Source organism: Struthio camelus, chromosome 3 (assembly GCF_040807025.1).
Source record: "Struthio camelus isolate bStrCam1 chromosome 3, bStrCam1.hap1, whole genome shotgun sequence".
In the NCBI taxonomy this organism is placed as follows: domain Eukaryota; kingdom Metazoa; phylum Chordata; class Aves; order Struthioniformes; family Struthionidae; genus Struthio; species Struthio camelus.
In genome coordinates this window covers 10,209,146-10,232,077 of record NC_090944.1, presented here as the reverse complement: position 1 = coordinate 10,232,077, position 22,932 = coordinate 10,209,146, and the positions used below count along the sequence as shown (strand labels likewise).

Here is a 22,932-nt window from a genome sequence, read left to right as displayed (position 1 = left end):
AAAGAAGGAACACAGAAACGCAGCTAGAAAATACAGCCATATGAAATGTAGCAGGGAAACCTGAAGTCTTAGATGCAAAATGTTGTTGTTCACACAAGATGAAACATTTGCCCTTAGTTTCCTGAAATTCCAAGCATAAAAGAAATGGAACAAAAAAAAAAAAAAAAAGGAAAGATTTTTAAAAGAGGAGGAATAAAAGAAGAAAAAAGTTGAAAATAACTCGTTCACCTGCTGTAAAAAAGTCTATTCACCGTTCTCTAAAGTCTAAAGCCTAACACACGCCTCACCCCACCAAGCTAGTAGTCTTCTTTCTGAAGGTATATTAAGCCCAGTATCGTCAGTGAACTCCCACACTACCCAGCGGAGAGGGATGTACACCCTTCGTTAGGTCACATGTGGGAAACAGAAGCGGCATTAATCCCCCATGATCATTTCTCTCACGTTTTCCAAGCTCATATTAATCTTACGAGATAATCCTCGCTCCTGCAGGAATAGTCGCCTTTATAGGAACCGTTCTAAAATAAATATATCTTCGTAATGTTACAACGTGAGGATGTTGCGCCCGAACGCCGTGCCGTTTTCTACCAGCAGTGCCCGACGGTGAGAGGTGGCACGCGAGCAATGACATTGCCACCTGAATGAGAAGCTTCACAGGGAGAAACGCAAACCATGTCCCTATTCCCTTAGATAAAAAATTTAAAAAATGAGGAAGAAGGTCGGCTTCATCTCTTACTCGACTAACTCGAGCTCTACTGAGTCTTTATACTTGGGGAGATGAGGGCGTGAAGAAGCCACAGGCGATATGGCAGGATGCTAATTGAGGCCTCTTAATGAATTCAGAGCTAGAAGAAACCCAAGAAGAACCGTGCTCAAAATAAAAAAGTAGCTACAGGTGTAGACTCCGAACTGGCATTATCCTCTCTTGTTACTAAAATGACATGGTAATGCTAACGACAAACTCCGTTATAAATAGACACTTAATTACGATATCTTCGGTCTGGCATCTGCGTTTGCACCACCGGAGCGGCAGAAGCCGAAGACCGTTTGCCGCAACAATTCGCGCCCGCCCCGAGACAAAAGAAAACAACAAAAAAACCCGCAATCTGCCGCCCTTTGCACCCGCCGCTTGACTATTCTCCTTGCGCCACTTGAGGTCGGCCCGACGGCGGTGGCCCCCGACCCCTTTGGGCACGCTCCCGGCCGCCGCCGCCGGCCTCCTCTTCCTCTCCTGGCCGCCCGGCCGGCGGGTCCACCGGCTCGCGCGGCTGCCATAGAAACCGGCGCGCGGCTCTGCGGCACCCGGAGCAGATGTCACCCGGAGCGAGACGAATGCGGTGGAGGGGGGCGAACGGCGGAGGAGGAAGAGGAGGAGGGACAGCGGCAATCGCACGTTCAGAATTAAATGTTCCCACCAGAGGGAGTGAGTCATTTTTACAGCGGGCGCAGAGCCGCAATATTTTTCCCCGAGCTCTCCCCGTGTGCAGGCACAAACACGGACGTGCAAAGAAACGTCCCTTCATCTCGCTCGCGCAGGTGCTCGACTTCGCCGGGCTCGGCCGCAAAACGAGAGCGATGAGTCTCTCTCGACGCTAAATTAACGCCTGACCTACAACAACTAGCCCGGCCAGATTTCTGCTGTCGTTTCAAAAATGCCCCGTAAGGCTTTTTTCCCCCCTTCCTTTTTCCTTCCAGGGCAGTGCAGAAATATGACATTGCATAAAATCAATATATATTATGGTGGCATTTTACGGCAAAAACTCGCTCACTCCCTCTTTAAGACTAACTATTCCTAAGTACATCATTGCATTTTAATTCAAAGTAAAAAAGACTTAACAATTGGTCTCCGGAGCCACATTTGCTTTCCTTTGACCTTACTATTCCGGGTTAATACCTTTGCCCCAAGATTTTATTTTATTTTTTTAATTCACAAAAGGTAATTCTTAATATTACAAACTTTGTAATAACACAAGGATTATTCCTATTCTTCCTTCCCGACATGTGCTGTAAATATATAATGTGCTATGTCTAACGCACCATACAAATATATTTGTTCCAAATTTTTCTTGCGAGGAGATTAGGGAGGAAAAAAAGCCGCATTCTCTCTATCTGCAAAATAAGATCTAGATCCCACCGCTTTCAGTGGTCCCTGTCCACTGTCAGGCACTGGGTGTGATAACTGTGAAGAGCTCATGCTGAAAGGTGCTGAGCGCTCTTGATTTCCATGGACATCTGTGCGTGTAAAGATGCTCGGCAAGTTGAGCACGAAGGCTCGGAGCTAGCCTTACACGTTTCTGAACCTGCCAGGGCATCCACCCGGCCACAAAGATGAGCCGCTGTAGATCCGAATGAACATTTCCACTCCCAGATAGAAGAATAATATTCAGAGAAATGGGATGAACGATTTGCCAACCCCTGCCTCAGCTGGACTGCACGGTAGCGTCACAATTATGTGCAGCAACGACAGCAAAAAATGATGCCAAAAGAAATAACGCAGACTTCTGTAGATGGTATATATTTAAATAGTAGACTATTATATCCAATTGTCCCTCCTGAAACTCCCTTGGTAAATGATGTTCATACAGTAAATGATCATCTTCCTCTTCCACAGCAAAACACAAAAAAGACCGAATCTCTTGTAGCCATCGTTTACTGACACTAATAGAATAATTCAGCTTTAGCTTGCATTTAAAACTGTGCTCTACGGTTTATACAAATGCTGACAACTAACCAACTTTAGGAAGATAATATGAGGAGGAACCCGATTTTTTTGTGTGTTGCACACAAAGAGAAAGGAAAGGAGAAGCTCCTGCATTTCACGATACTGCAGACGTGGTACGAGGCCGCTAGAGGGCAATGAAAGAAATCAGGTTTTCCTCTCGCGCTGCTACATCCCGTACTTTGCACTGGAGGTTTTTCCTACAATAATATATCATGGGATAATGGGGAAATTTATTTCCTACGAGTGTTGGCACATAAAATAGCAACCACGTATATATAATCCAGGAACTGCTGGATGAAAAATAATCATCCAAGATATAATTAACTGATTGAGATAAAAATAAAAAATACCACAGAAAGTAAAATGAGTCAGATGATATTAAGAGCCCGCGTCTGGGTGTGCAGAAGGAGGAGGGAGGCTAGAATCCCTCCTTACGATTTTTCTAACACCTCCTTTTTAAGAATTTGTCCTCAGGTGTTTCAAACTTGGCGACACTTGACCTGTCTGGGCTGCAAGTCATCAAAGTGTATCTGCTGCAGGCAGTTATTTTTCCAGATTTTCTAGGAAAACTGTTCAGAGATTGCTGAGAAAGAAAATTTGGAAAAATACTGTTTTGTCCCTACAGAAAAAATTCTGGGACTTTTTCTTTAAGGAAGGCAAGCAAATCTTGCAAAAACTGAGCCTTGAAGTTTGCAGTGGGGAGTCCTCAGCATGAAAAACTGGCTAATAAATCTGAAGCTGTCTAATTCGTCAACTTTTTTTTTTTTTAATTGTGGTTTGCACACAATCAGTGGATGTTTATTATTGAATATTCCAATGAATACTAGTTTTCTGCAGCGCTTCAAAACAGGCAGGTAAGACAACACAAGCAACACCGAGCCGATTTGTACCTTGGTTAAAAAAACAAACAAACAAAAAAAATGAAATGACATTCAAACAGTAAGGAATATAATTAATGCCAATCAACATGTTTTTGTAGAAAATAGGTCAAACATATGCACTAAGTCTTTCTTCGATGAAATTATGAGTTTTGCAGATAAAGGAAACTTTGTAGGTAAAATAAACTGAATGCTCTGTGTTTGATTTAGTACCATATGACCATTGTAATTAAAAAATTAGTGTTACACATTATCAATAAAGCAGATGATAACTGGATGAAGCAGTGGCTAACGGACAGATCCCAAAAAAGTGGTTCTCAAAGGTAAAATGTCATTTAATGGGATTGTTTCTCAGGTACTTTCACAGGAATTGTTATGAAGCGCTGTGTCTTAGAAATAACTGTAAGGTTAGTGCTCGCAAATTTGGAAGGTGACATGAAACTCAGAGTAAACGTTGATGAGGCCAGGGTGAGATGCAGCACAGGTGAGATCATTTTAACACAGTCAAATCCAAAATGTTACATGTAGGAACAAAGAATGAAGACCACGTGTACAGACAATAACATGCATAAACAGCAGTGTGCTTAGAGAGGTAATTTGCCTTTTTTTGTGTCACTAAATAAATTCATTCTGAGATATTGTGGTCAGTTCTGGTATTCATTTCTTTTAACAGTAAGATGATTTCAAAAGATGAAAACTTTAAGAAAGTTCAAAACTAAGTTTAAAAAAATCTTTCTGGTGATAGGCACTGATATAAGAACACTTATACGTAAGTCTATGATTTTGACTACTCATATTTTCAATGAGAAACATTTAGAAGAATACTGACTTTTCTCATGAAGAGCTGGTGGGTCCTTGGTTTCCACTGTTAGTCACCTGCTGTTACAAATTTATGCCTTATTTTCAATTTGAATTCACCTAGTTTAAGCTTCCAGCCACTGGTCTTTGTAATGACTTTCCTTACTAGCTTACAAAGTGCCTTCCTGTGTAAAGAAAGTTTTCTATGAATATCTTAAATGTGGGTCCTTTAAAATTTGAAAAATAAGTGGTATAACTGAGTCACCTAATAATAACCAGAGCAAAGGAAAGAGCAGCAGTAATGGAAAAGTATCAACTTCAATAAGCAATATGAAGCTAGTTGCCTGGGGAAGGGTCAGAAACAGAAATTACAGAGTAAAAAGTCCTAGGGCCTGGGAGCCCTGTGTCGTGGAAGATCATTTCTTAGTCTTTGAGGTCACTTTCTGCAGCGGCCCAGCAGAGCAAATACCTACATGGCCATGCAGTGGCCAGCTCCGGGGCTAGTAGGAGGTATCTTGGGACACTTTACGCAGCAGGAAGAGGGAATATATTTTGTCCGGCTATGCTATTCTGGGCAGTTAGATTTACTTTTAGATGGTGCAATAAATGGCATATAAGAGACATCAACTATACATATCTCATCAACTAGAGATATAATTTGCTACAAATTTATCTTTGTCTGCAAGGATTAAGAGAAGAGAGAATTCCCTAAAAACATAGGCCTGAGAAAGAAAGTGGAAAATTCAAAGACTGGGGAAAGTATGGAACTAAGAAGAGAGGAAAGTAGGGCAAGGTGAAATGATAGACGATCCAGGAAAGAAAAAGAGCCAGCAAACAATGTGGGCAGGGAACAAGTGACAAATAAAAGATGGAAATAAACTAGAAATGGGAAAATAAAGAAGGGCAGAAGAACTGATTTTTCTACACCAGCACAGTGGAGAGCTGTAACACAGACTTTGTTTGACTCTTGCTTGTCAGAGCTGTTTGGTGTGACTGCAGACATCCATCTAGCTGGTACCTTACCACTCAGGCTTGTAAGCCCTGCAGTAATAAGATGACAAAATTACTCGCTACTGCACCAGAGACTAAAATCAATCAAAGTCATAGGAGCAGAGATTCCTGAACTCTAATTTGTGTAAAATGGGACTGAACTCAGGCAAACCCTGTCTTTGCACGTCCTCAAATCAAAATTTGCATAGGGGCATACCAAGGGTCTGGAGATAGCAGCAGCTGCCCAGTACGTTTCCTCCCTTGTGTTTTGCATCACCTCTTAAGATACATCTCTTTATGTCCCTATATGACTATATCCAAATACAATTTGGATACAGGCAGGAGCACATTGATACACCATTGAGAAAATTTTTATGGTAGTATCTCTTGTAACTCCAGGCTGTCTGGGGGAAAATGGAGATGCACCAACACAAACAGAGATTCTCCTGGCCGTTCTGAACCAGGTTGGTTTCAGCGTCTGTGTGCCCAGTCCCACAAAGCTCTAGCACAAACTTGACAATATAGTTGATGGCACCGCCAATTAAGCAAAAAGCTCATCCTGATTTTTTGCTACGCACTAACTCTTTCTGAAACCAGTAGAAAACCTGGACCTAAAAGTAAAAGAGAATAGTCCATATGTGATCTCTGGAAATTATTAAAGGAGAAAAAGATCTCGACACAAAAAGATCACAGGATCAAAACAGACACGACAATGTTGCTTGTATATAGCATACTCTGTTTTGTTTTGTTTTGTTTTTTTCCAGGAAATGTTGAACTGTTTTCCAAAAAGCTAAGAGCTATATCTGACTTAGTGGCATACTTTAAACAGCAAATAATACACAAAATCTTCTGACAATTCATAGGGAAACAAAAATGCTCAAGTGAAAGAAATTCCTGCTCCTGGTTTTCATCTCAATTGCATTACTGGAAATTCGAAGTAATTCCATTGATTCTAACGGTGTTCCTCTGGATTTGCAGCTGATCAGCATTTGGGCCTGCGAGAAAATCCTGAGAAGTACTTAAGCAAAACTAATGTTAACATCAGGTGGAAAGCAGGCTCATCAGGGTATCACAATCTGTGGATATATGCAATAGCACACCCACTTCTCAAAGTGTTTGAACGTGTACTTGAACTGACACTCCTGTGTCCATATTTAGATACCCAAGCAGCATATTTTATAACTGTTGAGTATCTACTGTTTCCACGTGCGTGTGAGGTTTGTGTGAGCTCAGAACTTTCCGAAGTGCCATTATGTTCTTACATTTGAATTGAAAGGCCAAGTTTCAGACAAATTTTTGGCTTTATATTTTAGAATTTGATAAACAGTGGGGAAATACTCCGTGAGCACTTACTTGAATTATTAATTGACTTAGTTCTTGCTTGTGCACACTTCTGTCCCTGAGAAAACTTAAGGTGTGAATACCCAGAGAACTCTTTGGATCATTCAACTTTTCACTCAGGACAAGCAAGCTGTTTGGATAGCAGAAGTAATGTCCTCTTCACTGGGTTTATTAAAAATGCAAGTGTCATTCCAATTAGAAAGAGTCTTTTTGTTTCATTCTTTTAATTTGCATGGAAACTCCAGACCAGGCCAACCTTTCTCCACCCTCTCCAGCTCAATGTAAATAATCCTACTACAAGTCTCACCTCTCTTTGACCTGCACATAGAAAGATTCAAAAGACAGAGTACACATAAGGTACAACATTTCTTTTAAAAAGGGAAACAACACTCTCTTCACATCATGAGACTACTTCTCAGGTTTTTTTTTTTTTCTGGGAATCTTGCTTAAGTCAGTTTTAGAAAGGGCTAGATTTAACCAAAGGCAACAAGATTTAACACAAAGCAGCAACAAATAATCATAAGACCACCATTTGCAATCCTTTCTTTCCTTTGTCTCTTCCTTGTCCTATACTATTTCATCATTTCCTACCCTATAAAACTGGACTTAGATAAAGCTTCTTAAGGGAAGGAACTATATCCTGTCCCCTGTAAGGCACAGTGTACACTTAAGCCATCATTGTTAATATAATTATTAAATTTATGCCCCTGACATTTAACATGCTCATGAAACTTTTAGACTACTATAAGAGATGCTTAATCAAGATGAATTCAAAAGCCTCATCTAGAAGCCCTTCAGAATGACCCTAGATGCCCTTAAACAGAGTGTGGGAACACTTTTACAGGTTGACATATAGGTACTTAGCTTCAATGTGTTGGTATTATTACAGGCTCTACTGAATTGCCTCACTACAGTTGCCCATTGCTATGCTGGCTGTCCTAGGATATCTGAGGCAATGTCTGGATTAGCAAGTACCACAGCCTAACAAACAGGAGTGATCCTGAAGAGCAAAGCGAGGAACCTTTTGTCCACACTGGATGGTTTTCAAGGAGATTTAGTCAGGGCTAGCTCTCCATTGCCCTCACGGAATGAACATCCGCTAGCAGCTGGAACACGTTTTCCGATATAATTTATTATTTTTCATCAATGTAGATACACCCTGAAGCATCTGCTCAGACTGGCTGATGTGACACAGGAACTATGGGAGACCTGTGCCCACCCAGAGTGGCTAGATCGGAAAGCCCAGGACATCTCAAATGGCACTGGACTCTTGTGGACAAGCGAAAGGAGCCTTCTAAGTCTTCATGTTGGTGATACCATCTTCTAGATCAGCACAGAGATCTGCTTTGAAGGTTGAGAATTCAGCTGCCTCAGTATATGAAAACTCGATGTCCAAACAAATTTAGGATATTTTTACATAATTGATTAGTTGAACGGAGTAAGCATATAAAGCAGGAAATTGTTCATTTAAAAACTACTTTTGAAGTCAAATCTATTTGATATTTGCATTAGTTAATTTTAGGGCAAATTTCTAATATTAGTTTAAATGTCCCATATAAGCGTTAGCTTGAAGCACTGCCTTCATGTTCACACTACAATAAAGCAAATGGCTTCTTTGCTGAACTCCATGACCTCCAAGCTGAAAAAATGATTATAAAATAGAAAGTATGGTTTCATAATGTTGTTCATAGTTCTTACTTCAAATGTGTGATTAACAATATTCATAACAGTCAAAGGGCTAAGTGAAATGCCTGGCCTTTTATCAAATGAGCAGCATATATGCAGAGTGGAAAGCTAAAACAACAATCTTGTCTTGTGTGGCATTTATAAGAGCAAAGAACATGTGCTATTGCTGCCTTTAGGGGAACAGAAATAGTATGTAAATGGTAACATGCTGCACCCAGTGATGGATGGTAGCATTTCTCCTCTACTTCAGTGACTTTCGGGAGGTGTCCTTAGCACTCCTGCGCTTTCCAGGGATGCTCATTTGTGTTTTTATATTGATATAAATGTCCTATCGGTTGCATTACTTCAGAGTGAAGTCATCTTGATGGCAACATTAAATTGCTTTTCCTCCCATAACATGAGACGAGATCCTACAGCACAGCAACGTACGGCAATTTATGAAGAAGGAAGTCAGATGAACAATGACTATGATATTTTGCAGAGTCTGAAGCTCTTATGTGATGCCTGCAGAGACATGATCATAGGACAGCTGACCATGTTCCTCATAATAGAATGCCCCTGTCAAAATGGTGAAAAGAATAAATATACAACAAGGGAACATAAGATTTTATAATTGCTTCATATAGCATTTCAGCATAAATTCAACAAGCAAAGTACAAGTGGGTTCTTAACCAGGGCTGACAATAGGCTAGGTGATCTCATAGACATAGTTATTATACTGTGATGAGTCCGTTCAAGGAAACTCAAACAAGCCAGGCATAGCATCCTAGGCTCATCCTACTAAATCTTGTTGCCACTGTCATCTAGAAATGCAGCCAAAAGTGTGTATAAGTTTTGAACCATCTTTCTGCTGTAAGGTGACCATATTTCCTGGGAGTGATAAAGAAGTCAAATTTCCTGAAGTTTAAGGTAATATAAAAAGAGTTAGCAACTGTTCACCCAAGAACTCCTCATCTATAGCTGAATAGAGCTTTCTCAGAGAGAGATGAAATGAAAGGGGTAGCTTTGTAGCACAGATGAGTGATTATAAAATAAATAATGGCTTAGCTTATCAGATCAGGTGGCTTATTTTTGCAAGAACTAACCATCATCAATCAGGAATCAAGTATCTGCTATTGCTCACATCAGAGTGAAGCAATGATAATTTGATATGTAAAGCTCTGAAACAGACATAATTTGAAGAGGAGTAAGCAGGTGTTATTTTTTATCTACTGTATTGCATTGCTTTATTAAATAACAACCTTCTACTTTTTCAAAGACCTGTTTTAAATTTTTCCCAGCCAAAAAAGACATGAGAACATGCCTCCTAGCCAAAGCACGTTCTAAACCCACCAAGCATGTTAAGCATGTTATATAAAACTACACCAGAATTTTGTAAATTCAGTCCACAAAGCATTCCTTCACACAGCTAAAACTTATGCTCAGAACCTTACAATTCTGTATATTTGTTAACAGACTTTCCTCCAGCCTTGACAAAGACAATCCTGACTACTTTGCTTCCTTCCAGATTGCTGCTTCAAAGCTCTTTGCATTGACCAAAATACTCCAGTACTCCATTTCTACTTTTATATTTACACAAATTTTTCATTTTTGTAATTTAATCTCTTCACCTCAAGTTACAGCACTTTTCAAACTTCTTAAACATGTTTACAGGCCCCAAAGCAAACAATTAGCATTGCTTCTTTTTTATCTTTGCCTTTGGTACATTTATTGTTTTAGTTTATTTGTTTTCTCAGTCTGTTGACCAGCTGCTTTAGATTTCATTTGGGACTTCTATCAGCATCACAATTCATTCCTGCAGAGAAACTTTCCAAGATTATACCCTTACAATCCAAATAATCATGTATTACATTGTTTCTAGAAAAACTCTACTCATTTCTTAGCCAAAAAAAAAAAACAAAAAAAAAACAGTTACCCCTGTGCTTCATCTGCATTTGCTATGTGTTCAGTAAAAAAGCACTTCCTTCCAGTTCTCTGGACTTTAGGCCACATTTTTAATGTCTTCATAAAATTCCAACATTTCTATTCTCTTGTGTCTTTGAGCCCTTATTAGTCTCTCCAGATTACAACCATCAGAAGAAATGACAGCAACCCTCCCCACCACCTTCTCAGAGATATATAAAGTCAGGAGCTTATTACCTGCTCCCAACACCCAGCACCTCCGTCGAGCTCAAAAGTCAGAAGCCTACACCTTGGCCTTCATTACTGGTGATTGGTCTGACTTCATTCATTCATAATTGCCCGTGGAGAGGCCCTTTAGCTGCTTTGTGTAAGGATCCTATCCTTCCTAATATTTGCCTCCTGAACAAAGCAATAGACCCGTGTCTTGCTCCCTGCCCATGGTCACGGTCAGTACTGTCCTACAAGACGACAGGGAGCTGTCAGTACTCTTGGGAGGCTACTAAACAGGGCTCTTTCCTGTAAGCCAACATGGGAGGAGGGACTCAGTACGTTCTTGGAGCCTGAAAACCCAGTGTTAGCAGCTTGACAAAACAAATGTAGCCCTCTGAATCAAGAAAAATAAATACAAATTTCTTCCCACCCTAATTTTGCTATTTGGATTATTGCCCAGCTAATTCATTTGAAAACCAAATCTAACCTAGCAACTGTCTTGAAAATTGAGTAACCTCAGGTTCAACTGTATTAAAAAACTGCAACTTCAGGCAAAATTGATGGAACAGCTCATTCACAGTACTTTCACCAAGACCCGACCCTCATTTCATGTTTTTATGATTACACTTACATTGTGTTACAATTTACCAGCAGCAGCACTGTATTATAATGTATATTACCACTAGCAGACTCTGACTGTATGCATCCAACTTCGTGAACAGCTAAAGATGCATGGCTCAATGCATATTCATCGCTGCACTGCCATTTCTCAGCTGTTGAAACAGCTGCGTGAATCAGCAACAAGTTTCACAACTTAAAATAGATGTAACCCTGCAGGATACTTGGGCTCAGGACACGTTATGATTCTCACTCTTAGGCCTGGTGAGAGCTACAAACATGGTGCACTTACTGCAGTGTTTCTCCCTGCAGTATTTCTCCGCTCAAGCATAGCGCTGCCGTAAGCGTGCAATCTACATTAATGTTTTAGTTTGGAGCAGGAGTGTGTTTTTGAAATGAATCTCCTGATCAACGCCAGTGACCGTGCGTTGGTTCCCATCACAGAGTGGTCTTGAAATGGATGGACTCGATTCCTTTTGAGGGAGCTAAACCAGAAAACGTGCTCCAGGTCCCATTCATGGGACTACATTACAACTCGCCAAAAGCAAATCCTCTTGAAATGCATACAGTGTAATTTGGGTCCTCAGCACAAACTGTTTTGTTCCACAAGTCTGCTCCTATCAGTCTGTACCATTTGCTAAAGGTAGACATACCATGACATGGCTATCTGGCTTCTAGGGAGGAGCGGGACCACTTCAGGCTCCTTGCAATAAAGGCAGAAACTCATGACATAAATCTTGGGGTGGATGGCTTTTAGTGTCAGTGAACCAGAATTTTTCCTTTAAACTAACACTCATTCCTGGCTTTATGAAAAAAACATCTAGCATATACATCCTTCTCCATTGGGAGGCCATTCTTAATTCTCTTCCAGAGCCACAGCTTGAAAAGACGTCTAAGAGCACACGCTCAATTATTCAGTCAACAAACAAACAAACTACCTGTGATTTTGTTCATTTGCTATGTCAGAAAACTGTAAGACTCATTCCTATACTTTGCTGTTATTGTACTTCCAGCATTTGTTGCTCCTTCCCTTCCGCCCCATGTAAGCGCTACTGTGTATCTCAGAAAAATCAAATGTTATGCCATCCTCATATGTTTTTATCTGTCATTATCACGTGCATAGGAATGTGTGTGTCACTGCAAGAAGAGCTTGATATTTATTTTAAATTACTGCAATAATAAGGAAATCAGCTGTATTACATTTTCCTTAGAATAATGCAATGCAAAGCTTTAATATAAAAAGGGGTTCCTGGTTATAATGCTTGGTCAGTATGTTTCCAATACAATCATTTCACCGCTACTGAAACATTACTGTAGATACTGTTGTAAATAATGCGTAGAAATTGCATTTCCTTTAGGAATTTCCATACATATTTGCTATGTATCCTTAGATGGCAAGTTAGTCCCTTTCTTCCACCTACTCTAGCGCAAAAACAAACACTGCATCGCTTACACAATTGTGCCTAATTATATAAATGCACTAATTATACACACTTCTGAAATGCTGATAGACTTCAAAGCAGGTAAATTTTAAATTGTACTATTAAGAAAATCTATTAGATGACGGAAATTTCTGTAACATCATATTGCAATCTCCTGCATAGTAAATTTGGTTTCAAGTCAGTGTTAGTTTAATGACAAATAACAGCAGAGAATAATAGAGTTGGGAAAGCAAACTGAAAGTTGAAACAGTTACAGTGTGATATTGGTCAGCAGATGTTAATAAAAGGGAACAGAAAACAATTTGGAAAAGCAATGGAACTAAGGTAAACAATAAGAAGAAAGAAGGTTTGCAGCATGATAAACATGAATATGGAGCTTCAGAAACCACTCTGTTCACAGAAAGATAAACACCTGCGAGACTGACTTATCCCCATGTGTTTAGCTACTCATGAGAAAATATATATGCCATTGCATACTTAATTTACATGCACAGTTATCACACTGCTAGTAACAACTTGCAAATTAGTTACTTGCAGTTCAGAGCATCTCTTTGCATGCAAAATAACAACTGAATGTACAAACCAGTCCTGCAAGGGCACACGCAGCTCAGCCCGCAAATGTCACACACGCATTTATGAAAACCAAGCTGCTGCACAAGAGTACACCTTCTTTTTGTACCTTCATATATGCTTCTGATTGATATACTCTTACTCTTCAAACACAATTCGTTTCTGTTAACATTAGGTATTCAGCAAAAACCACGGTTTTTCAACATAACACTTCAGTGAAATCACATGAATGCATGAAAGGTGATAGTCTCTTAACACCACTTAAGAGTTACTCTATATATTGCACTGATGTCTTAGGTGAGTGTTTCATATATGTTGCAAGAATTTATATATTTTTACTGCAGAATCTAGACCTTGCATTAACAAGACCAAAAGGCAGATCAGACCACAACTACAACGTTCCTACATTACACAGATGCCGTAGCAGGAGATGTTAAATAACGCGTACTACGGCAGTAGGGAGAGAAGAGCTGAATGAGACTACAACGAGGCTTTTTATCATTTAGTTGCCATAACTGGATTCTGAATCTAGGTCTCATACAAGGATATCAGTCAGGTAAATCGGTCAAAATAAACCTCATAGAGAAAAATACCTTCAGACAAACCTTTCTGATCTTTAGAAAAATAAAATACCAGCTCCTCCAACTCTCTGACCGCAACACTATGAAGACACTTTCCATTCTGATAACTGGAAAATAGTCTAACTTCACTGGATATAAATTTGCAGGGCTTATCACTCTGTGTTCTTTTGCAACCTACCGCTTCTCAAGAGTGGACAAAGTGTGTGGCTAGTTGTATTTCACATACATACTTCTCCATTAAAACAAACAAGGCCTACTTTATAGCTTCAAATTTTTAGCTCTGCCTCATCACCACCTTAGTATAATGCAAAGAAGTCTCTTTTAGGACACAGGGATCTCTCATCTTTAGTCAAACCCAAGCCTATAGCTCATGTGGCAGGGAGGAAACAGAATCCCTCTACAATGAATTTGAATGGCATTGTGTAGAGAAAGGGAAATGGTCTACCTTCTGTCACACAAAACCTAGTGTCAAAACAGAGGGTCCTACTAAGTCACTGGTTGTCACGCTCGGCCAAAGCAAGTTACGGAATGGCTTCATAGAGGAATCTTACAATCAGCGGGTGCCAAGTTCTAGCAGTGATCAGAACTTTCCCTCAAAGTTCAAGAACTCTTGGGTCTGAGATTTTTGCTAGACCTTTCAGAGTATGGTGTCCAGACGTGCTTGGATAGCCTTAAGGACATAGGCTTTTGCTCTGGCACATCTACATAATTCTAACAGAGACTAAAAACTTTACATAAATTTTTACACAAGCAACTAAATATTTTCTCTGTATAAAGTCATCAAAATGAGTCACATGAAGACGCTTGCATAAAACTTGGAATTTAAAATAAACACAACCAAAGTTCAATATTGGAACAATCAGCTCCAAAAGCAACATGGAGGAAAGCTATAGAACAGGAAATGAGTCTGTGCTCATTGGGAACTTCTTTTGAACTCTGATCATTTATGAAGCAATTCCATGCTCCGCCCAATGTTACCTTTTGATAGTCTTCTTTAGATCTCAAGGCAGCTTCCATCTGCTCCTCCGAGAACGTGTAGATGGCCGAACGATACTGTGTGCCAAAGTCGTTACCCTGCCGCATTCCTGGAGAGAGAGACAACGCACCACACTATCAGGATCATGCTCTCCATCTGACTGGATTGCAGTGCGTAAATTCAATAGACCTTAGCATGTTCCATACACCTGGATTAGCAAAGTCTCTTACGTTCATACTCAGTGGGTAATTTTAGCAAGTCCAAGCCTTTCTTTGGTTAAATAGTCTTGAAGAGATTCAACGCTGATATCTCTGTTTAAATGACATGCAAATTAAACGTGAGCATTTTACATTTTGGTAAATCACATAGTAGTCAAATACAGATGTAACTTTAAATAATCAAGCTGCAGTTACTGTAATCAAGGTACTCTTAAAATACTTATTCTGAACCACGCAAATGTTTTTAAAAAACTTTGCTTTTAGCAAATGTTTAAAAATTCTCTTGTACTGAAGGATTACATCTTAATGGCAGAAGGGTTCAAAATTCCCTTGAAGATGACTAGCTGTTTTCCTTTATACACAAAGCAATGATTTTGCTAGAAGAATATGCATGTTGTGCTGAATTAAGTCTGGAGCTAACTTATTAACCTCAACTATCACCACCACCATTTATGAAGATAGATAGAAAATTACTCTTATGAAGCTCTCAAATCTGGGCTCCAAGTATTCCTCTGAAAGGTGAATATGATAAGGAGAAAGCATGGAGAAGGCTTGGCTTTATTAGTACTGTCATATAGTCAGTAATGCTTAAGATCAGCATCCCTTCCACAATTTTTTTGAGTTTGGGAGAGGTATAAAACAAAGGTATATAGGTAATCTCTACTAAATTCTCTTTGCAACCTGTGTATGATAATTTGGATAGCAAAAGTATATAAGACTGTTTATACCTAACATAATGAAAACAAAATCCTAGCTGTCGATCCTCAGTAACTCCCAGTAATCATAAACATTTACATCATAAATGTAAACATACATATAAAAATCATAAACAATTAATTTTGGAACAAGGATCAGCCTCTTTTTTTGCTGATATATGTAGTCTCTTCAGAACACTACTTCTACGGATGGCTGCTCATGCACCAATTTGCAAAATCAAAGCTAGGTTCTACCTAAGAAACTATAAAGTAATGGGCAAAACAAGAGGGAAAATTTATTAGATACTATTCCGTTAAGTGGCCAGCCCGGATGCGGTTTGGCATTAGGCAGCTACATCGGCCAAAGGCATTGCTCCCTCTCATCACTATCCATTCCCATTCCCTTACGTCCAGCCGTGTGCTGGGATGCTGGTTTGAATATCTGTGGTATGAGCGAGATCAGGGAACAGATACAGGTGTAAAACAGCTCTCTTCCTTCAAAGAAGTGTTTATTCTGTTCATTTACACTTTTTTCCATGTCCAGTTCATAGCCAGATGCTGCAAATAGTTGAGCCAGGACAGTCTAGAGGGAGCTATCTCATGGCAGAGCACATCACCGGAGGGAGTAACACTGTAAGCCAGGATCACTGTGGATCTTTCCATAAAATCAAACAACAGTCTTAGAAAGGACCTTTAACATTAAGAATGATCTGAAATTGCAGTTTTGATGTCTTATTTCCATCATAACCCCGCTCCCAATTTAGCATTCAAGAACGTAACTTTGTGCTTTCTTGTAATAAAATTCATTTTCATTTTCAGTTTGTCTGATGTTTGAAGGGAACTTGGGTGACTAAAAAACCAGGAATGGCTTTCATTTCTGAAGCAACAGACTCAAACAAGCAGACTCTTCCCAAATGTGCAAGACAAACTGGAAATTATCGGGATTTGCCTTTTAATGCCACTGGCCTACAGAAGCCACTTTGAAGATTAGCATCACATATCAGGTCTATGGAGAAAATACGGATAACACCTGTAGGTGCTGATGCTGATGTAGGTAATGTAGGTGATGATCAAGGGCATTTGGTGGGAAAAGATCTGTCATACTGGGGAAGGAGGAGAAGATGCTATCATCAAAATACTACTCATTAAATCATGAAAACTTTTATCCCCCCTGAACTTTCTAAGGAAACAGAAAAATGGTTTAAAGAACAGTACAATAAAACAGTTAAAACCTGGCTGAAATATTTATGAACGAAAAGATGCAGAAATATTTTAAGGGATCCATTTGGATGAAAAGTTCATTCAGTGACTAACAGTATATATGAGTAAAAGTGATTCTGAAAAATGTTGTGGAATTTTCAGATAATTTGAATTATTAAGTGGTAAAAAGTTATATTATTATACATAAGAACTATAACTATGTTCTCCATCAATATTTAATAGTGCGGTCTGCAAGGCAGACTATTTTGCTCATTGCTTTGTGAGTTATTTACAGGTGGCAGGGAGATATTAAAAATATAGTGCTACTGAATGGTTAGGCATAAAATACATATAGAGCAGCAAAACATTAGTTTTGCCAGTATAGGTTAATGCTGATTGATGTTTATACTTAAGCATTAGCATTCTACAAATCTATTTATTGCTTAACAAGCTACTTACTTAACAACTAACCAGGGAGTAGATTACAAAAATCACTGTAAATGGAGGATCACTGTCGTTTCACTGTAAATGGAGGATCATGCCAGTTTCTAGCAAGCACTTGAAGCCTGAGATTAGCACGAACTCTTGTGCATGGTGCTCTGAGTAAGAAGATAAACAAGATTAAATAATATATGCAAAAGGCACAATTAAATAGTAATAGCCAAGTGGTCAGCTTAATTAATTTATTGAAGAGAAAGTTAAAAGAGCAGAATTGATTCTGATTTACAAATATCTTCGTAGGGAGATGACCTGAGAGTGGGAAGGCTCTTTTGTTTTGTCAAAAATGCATGAAGTAGGTAGAGCATTTGAAAGATAAGGTATACAAATCTGGATGAGAAAGAAGGCATGTGACATTCCAACAGTGACGAGAGCTAATCACTGGAACAATCTATGTAAAGGCTCGTCCATTTCTTGAGGTCTTCACATCAAGGTTAAATATTTCTCTCTAAGATGTTCCATAGCTCAAAGAGCAGGCATGACTCAGTGATGAAATTATTAAGTTAAAGCTATGCAGATTAGACCATGATAATAATAGTCCTTCCTAGCCTTGAAGTCTTAGCTTGCACTATTACATCATCTGCTAGCTACAGAAAAGACTAAACAGGAACTGTCAGTATTACCCAGAAGTGTGACTTCCATGTGACCAAGCATCTAAGCGAAAATCTCATTTATTTTAATTTGTAATTTAAAAAAATTCATGCCAAAATCTCCAGCTATAAATAGCTAATGCCTTGTCTGACTATGCCACATAGACTACAGAACAGTCAAATAAAATAAATTCTATGCATATCGACATAATCAAACGCCACCGTTGCTGTTGTTACTTGTAATCTACTTCACATGTGCAAACTTACTTCTCAAGGGTCCATCACTGACTTTTTAAAGCCCTCTGGCTAATCTTATTTGTTGAAAACCACAATGAGTAACACACAAGGCAAGAAATTTAATTTACTAAAAAAATGTGGTACGATGATTGAGCTTAACAATCTTGCCTTTATCTGAAAGAAAGTCTACTAAATCAGCAATGACCTCTGCTTGGCTATCTAAAAATTCCACAACGTCATCTGTAGTTAACTTTTCTTCCTTCTGTGAAATGTCTTTCTTACTTTGTCTGTGCTGACATTCTGTCTCTCTCTGTTAACATAATACTACAATTACACACATTAGGCCTCAGATATGAATGCAAAATACAACTAAATAATTTAATAAAGATGCTAAAGGTATTAGAAGATATTGTGTACTACTAAATCAAAAATCATTCGTATCAGAGTTTAACACTGCTGCCACTGATTCTCCCAACAAGTGTTCCGCTGAGACGGTGAGTCAATGTCTGATCTTCAGTGCACCAAAATGGTTCCACCGAAGTCAAGGATTTTATTCTAAGTTTATAATGTTACAACTAAAACCTGAATCTGGCCTGATATGTCCACATGAAAAGGTAAACACACTAACTCAGCTTACGGTGACCAAAACACAAATAACTTTCATAGGCTCCAAGTCATTCACCTTGCCTACAAGTTCTCATTTAACTCAATAGGGCTTAACTTAAACGTGTTAAATATCTTTCAATACCGTTCTCTCTTGCAAGCAGTAATCAGTAATGAATGCATTTCAGGATCCGATTTCCCTTAGAAATTCTTTAGAAACAGATTTATGAGAATGAGACCTTTGTACTCTTAAAGAATTTTGCTCTAATTCCAGATCAAAGTACTGAATCAGATCGTTCTAAGTCTTCACTGCTGAAAGAGTGAAAAACTGATATTTCTACGGAATACCAGTTGAACATCTTTAGAAGAGCAGATTTTCTAGACAGGGGAATGCTGATTGCCTGCCTGTAACTGTTCTTCCGCAAGATGTCTTCAATTCTCTCTCTGTGTATAACCTGCAAAGAACTACTGTTAAGTGGAGAATTTTGTCCATAATGGTATCTAAAGGGATATATAATGTTTCTGTCTCTGCTGCAAAGTATGCATGCTGTCATACATTGGGCAGGATGTTCTTGGCAGACAGCTGAAATCCCAGTGCCAATTTAAGGATAGAATTTAGGGCAGATCCAGAGCATAACACTATCCATTAAGAATATAGTATATAGGGAACCTGTTAGTAGGACCTGAACCTTCTTTTCTTTCTCGGCTGAGTGATAACCAGTATGCTTCTTAAAGATATTAAGACAATATGTTTACACTGAGGGATAAGGTCTCTGACAGGAAGAAAGACCTTCATCAACTCTTTCAAAAACTTTGCAATGACAGAATGAGACAGATGAGAAATCCTTCATCTGCAGCAGTACACCAGGTATAACCATTAAATACACTTAAGAGTGATCAAGAGCCCTGTCCTCTCCAGCGGGTAGTTTAAGAAAATCTTCCAGAAGCCTTAGAGCAGAATGTTATCTTATATTCCTCATCAGATCTGGTTCACTTGGTCAGAAAAGCACACCCAGAGGAATTGTTCTTAGCGTTGATCCAAATCTCTGTAACTGGAGATGACCAGGCAGAGTTTCTTGGTTTACTCTGTGCCCTTGCCTTGAGGCAGAAGAAGTAGAAGTCCAAGTGATTTGTATCTGGTGTTAGAAGTTCCACAGCAAAGGCTAGTTCTTGTGCTCCATGGTGGGTCCTGACACCAGAACCACCTTAGGCAGCCCAGGGTTTGCAACATCACCCTGCTTCATCTGGCTGTACCTTACAAATGACATAACTGGCAATAAGATGAATATCTGTCTCTCTGACCAGGGGATCATGAACACATCCACAGCAACAAGAACCCTGAGGCTGAAAGATTGGCACTTGCTGTTGAGACCCAAGACAAAGAAAATCAGCGAAGATAATGGGCTGCTAAGCTGAGAAAAGCCTTACCAAACTCTCTGCAAATAGAAGTTTAGATAGAGAGGCTAATTTTAGAACTGACGGAAGAATATGCAGTTTGCATCTCTCTGGCACAGTACAAAAGCATGTGTTTTTGCTCAAGGCTGTCCAGTGCAAGGAGTGTACACTCCAAGCACAATGCTTGTGTGAGCATTAGCCACTCATTGTAAGCTCCTGATCTCTCCACAGAATTAGTAAGCATTTGGAGCTCTAAATGTGTTTATATCTTGGGCATGGATCATATTTAGGCATTTCACTTTGGCTGACAAAAGCACCTCAGTGGTTCTCAGCCTGGACCACTCTGGAGACCTTAAAGTTACCTCAATGTGGCAGCAAAGACTAGAACACCAGTCAATCAAATCATGTCCCAGAGAGCTGAGCACTTGCTCCAACTGGTATGGTAACTAAGAGAAACATGTTGACGAAAGAGTGTTGCAGCCACAGGATTGTAGATGAAAAGGATAGGGAGTTGTGTATGCTATCCTAGATACTGCAAAAAAAAAGAAAAATCATGGTTTAGAGTGCCGTGCAACGCACTGACTGCCACTGGAGAAACTATCATTTGTCAAAATGTCGATAACAGTCAAAGAAATGGCTCTAGAATCACACAAAGTCCTCTTACCTACACTTTAATATTCTCTGAAGCACCTGGGTAGGAATGACTCAGTTTTAGTCTTTGGTCATCTTCTTTGGGATCAAGGCAGCAAATACTAGTTCTCCTTTGATCTGAATGATCAGAATACATGAACATTTCCCTTCTTCTGTTGAGCTGATCAGTGCTTCTTCCTGCACGGTTTCAATACCGTGCCTTGTCAAAGCTACTGTGGCTTCTTCGCAGGAGCCAAAGAGTTGCCCCTTTAAAGCAATTACCACGCTGTTGTGCTACAGTTTGAGTGGTCATTGTCCTTCCTAACTCCATAGTATCTTAAGGTCAATAACAAATAGAAACATTCACAGTAATAATAAAAATATATATTTCCCAATATTACTTATTTTTTTGCTTCAGAGATGGAGAATTTATTGCAAACAAGCAGAACCTTCCAAAACAGTGATTTTTGAATATAATGCCTACAGAAGGCTAAAGCAAAATAGACTTCATTTTTTTTATTGGCTAAATCAGGGATTTATTCTGAAGACTCTACTCTCTCTAACGACTTGAAAGTAATACTTAGACAACACTCCTTATCTTCTCTCCATTTAAAAATAATAAAAAAAAATGTAATGGCATCATTCTTCAACTTTGCTGTTCTCAGAGGATCCCAAGCATAATGGAGATAAATGACTCAGGTCTGTTACTCTCTTCTGCGCCGCCCAGTGAAATTTTAAAGGGCAGTTCATAGCTCTTATTTTTATCATAATTTCTTCTGTGATTTATAGACTTTTCTGCAGCTGTCACTTATTTTCTTATACCTGCAGAAACCTGATACACTGATTGGTCATTCTCCTTTTCCCGAATCAATGCTTGCTGAGTTAAGACTAATAAAATTCCTTCCTCCAACTCATCATATAATTATTTAGTAAAAATCAATTGCACCGTGTCACCCTGGCTTGATGTCATCACTCACTGTAATGATTACATCTACATAGTTTAAAAGTTGCCAAGGGAAAGTAAAATTCTCTATAGCATATGATTAAAGAAGAAATATGTTAATAGAAAAGCTGTTAGTTACAGTGCTATGGATTGAGAATTCATAGCGATTTTCAAGATTCTGGGGTGCAGGAAGGATAAAGGAAATATAAAAGAGTTTCTTCAGAAGGTTATAGTATACAGCTAAGCTTGTACAGGTTTAAATAAAACTTTTATACCATTAATAGACCACAAAGCTTACAAAGCTTTCAGTACATGTGCTTTTTAATGTCAAGGAGGAACCTATAAGATAACTATTATGAAGCTGGAGGATAATAAAAACATTAGCCCATTTCACTCTTGTAATAGCAGATGCTGGTGCATTTTCTAGCCCAAGACATAATCCTGAATACCCTTGATTTTACCACAGTACTTGCCTATGTGCATAAAAACACAGAACAAAACCTATTAGATCACAATTCCTCCTTCATACTGGGAAACTCTTTATACTTTACATTCTCCTAAATTATTATTGTATTTGAAAACGGTAGCACACCTAGCCCTTAAATTATTACACTCAGTATTGGAATAACCACTAGCAGCCTTCTTAACAAAGATTTCCAATGATTACCTTCACCTGAACTTATAAAAGGTTCATGTAAACTGAAGAACCAAGAGCTTATCTGTTTTTTATCATTTGGTCTGTCAAAATCTTATCTTTCCCTATAAACTCTGACTTGCACGTATACTTGGAATGTTACAGCTACAACAACGTTACATTAATTTGCCCATTAAATATAACAAACGCTCGTTTGTTTTGAACAATTTATTCATTTCAGTTGCAAGAATATCTGGTGAAAAGTACTTTTTTTGTCATGAATCTTCATCAAACCACAAGATTTCAAGATTTTGGACGCAGCATTGAAGCTAAAACAGAATCACAGAATCACTGAGGTCAGCAGGGACCTCTAGAGATCATCTAGTCCAACCCCCTGCTCAGGCAGGGTCAGCTGGAGCAGGTTGTCTAGGGTTGTGTCCAGTAGGGTTGGTTTTGAATATCTCCAAGGACAAAAACTCCACAACAAACTCATTCCCTTAAAATTGCCAATGCTGGTGTAAATAAGCGTTGTTGATGGCAGTCAACGTACACTGCTAACTGTGCAAAGTAACAGTAGC

General features: G+C 39.0%; 1 protein-coding gene across 13 annotated transcripts in view; it reads right to left on the bottom strand.

Annotated features, from left to right (window-relative positions):
- Positions 1 to 22,932, bottom strand: part of MSRA (methionine sulfoxide reductase A) — a 302,387-nt gene that overhangs the window by 79,837 nt on the left and 199,618 nt on the right. For 11 of the 13 annotated variants that reach the window (XM_068936876.1, XM_068936878.1, XM_068936877.1 and 8 more), the window contains one exon: positions 14,714 to 14,820. The exons of the other annotated variants lie outside the window; for them this stretch is intronic. In XM_068936876.1, coding sequence (XP_068792977.1) covers positions 14,714 to 14,820 — 107 coding nt within the window. The remainder of the gene's footprint in view (positions 1 to 14,713; positions 14,821 to 22,932) is intronic. 13 annotated transcript variants of the gene reach the window in all.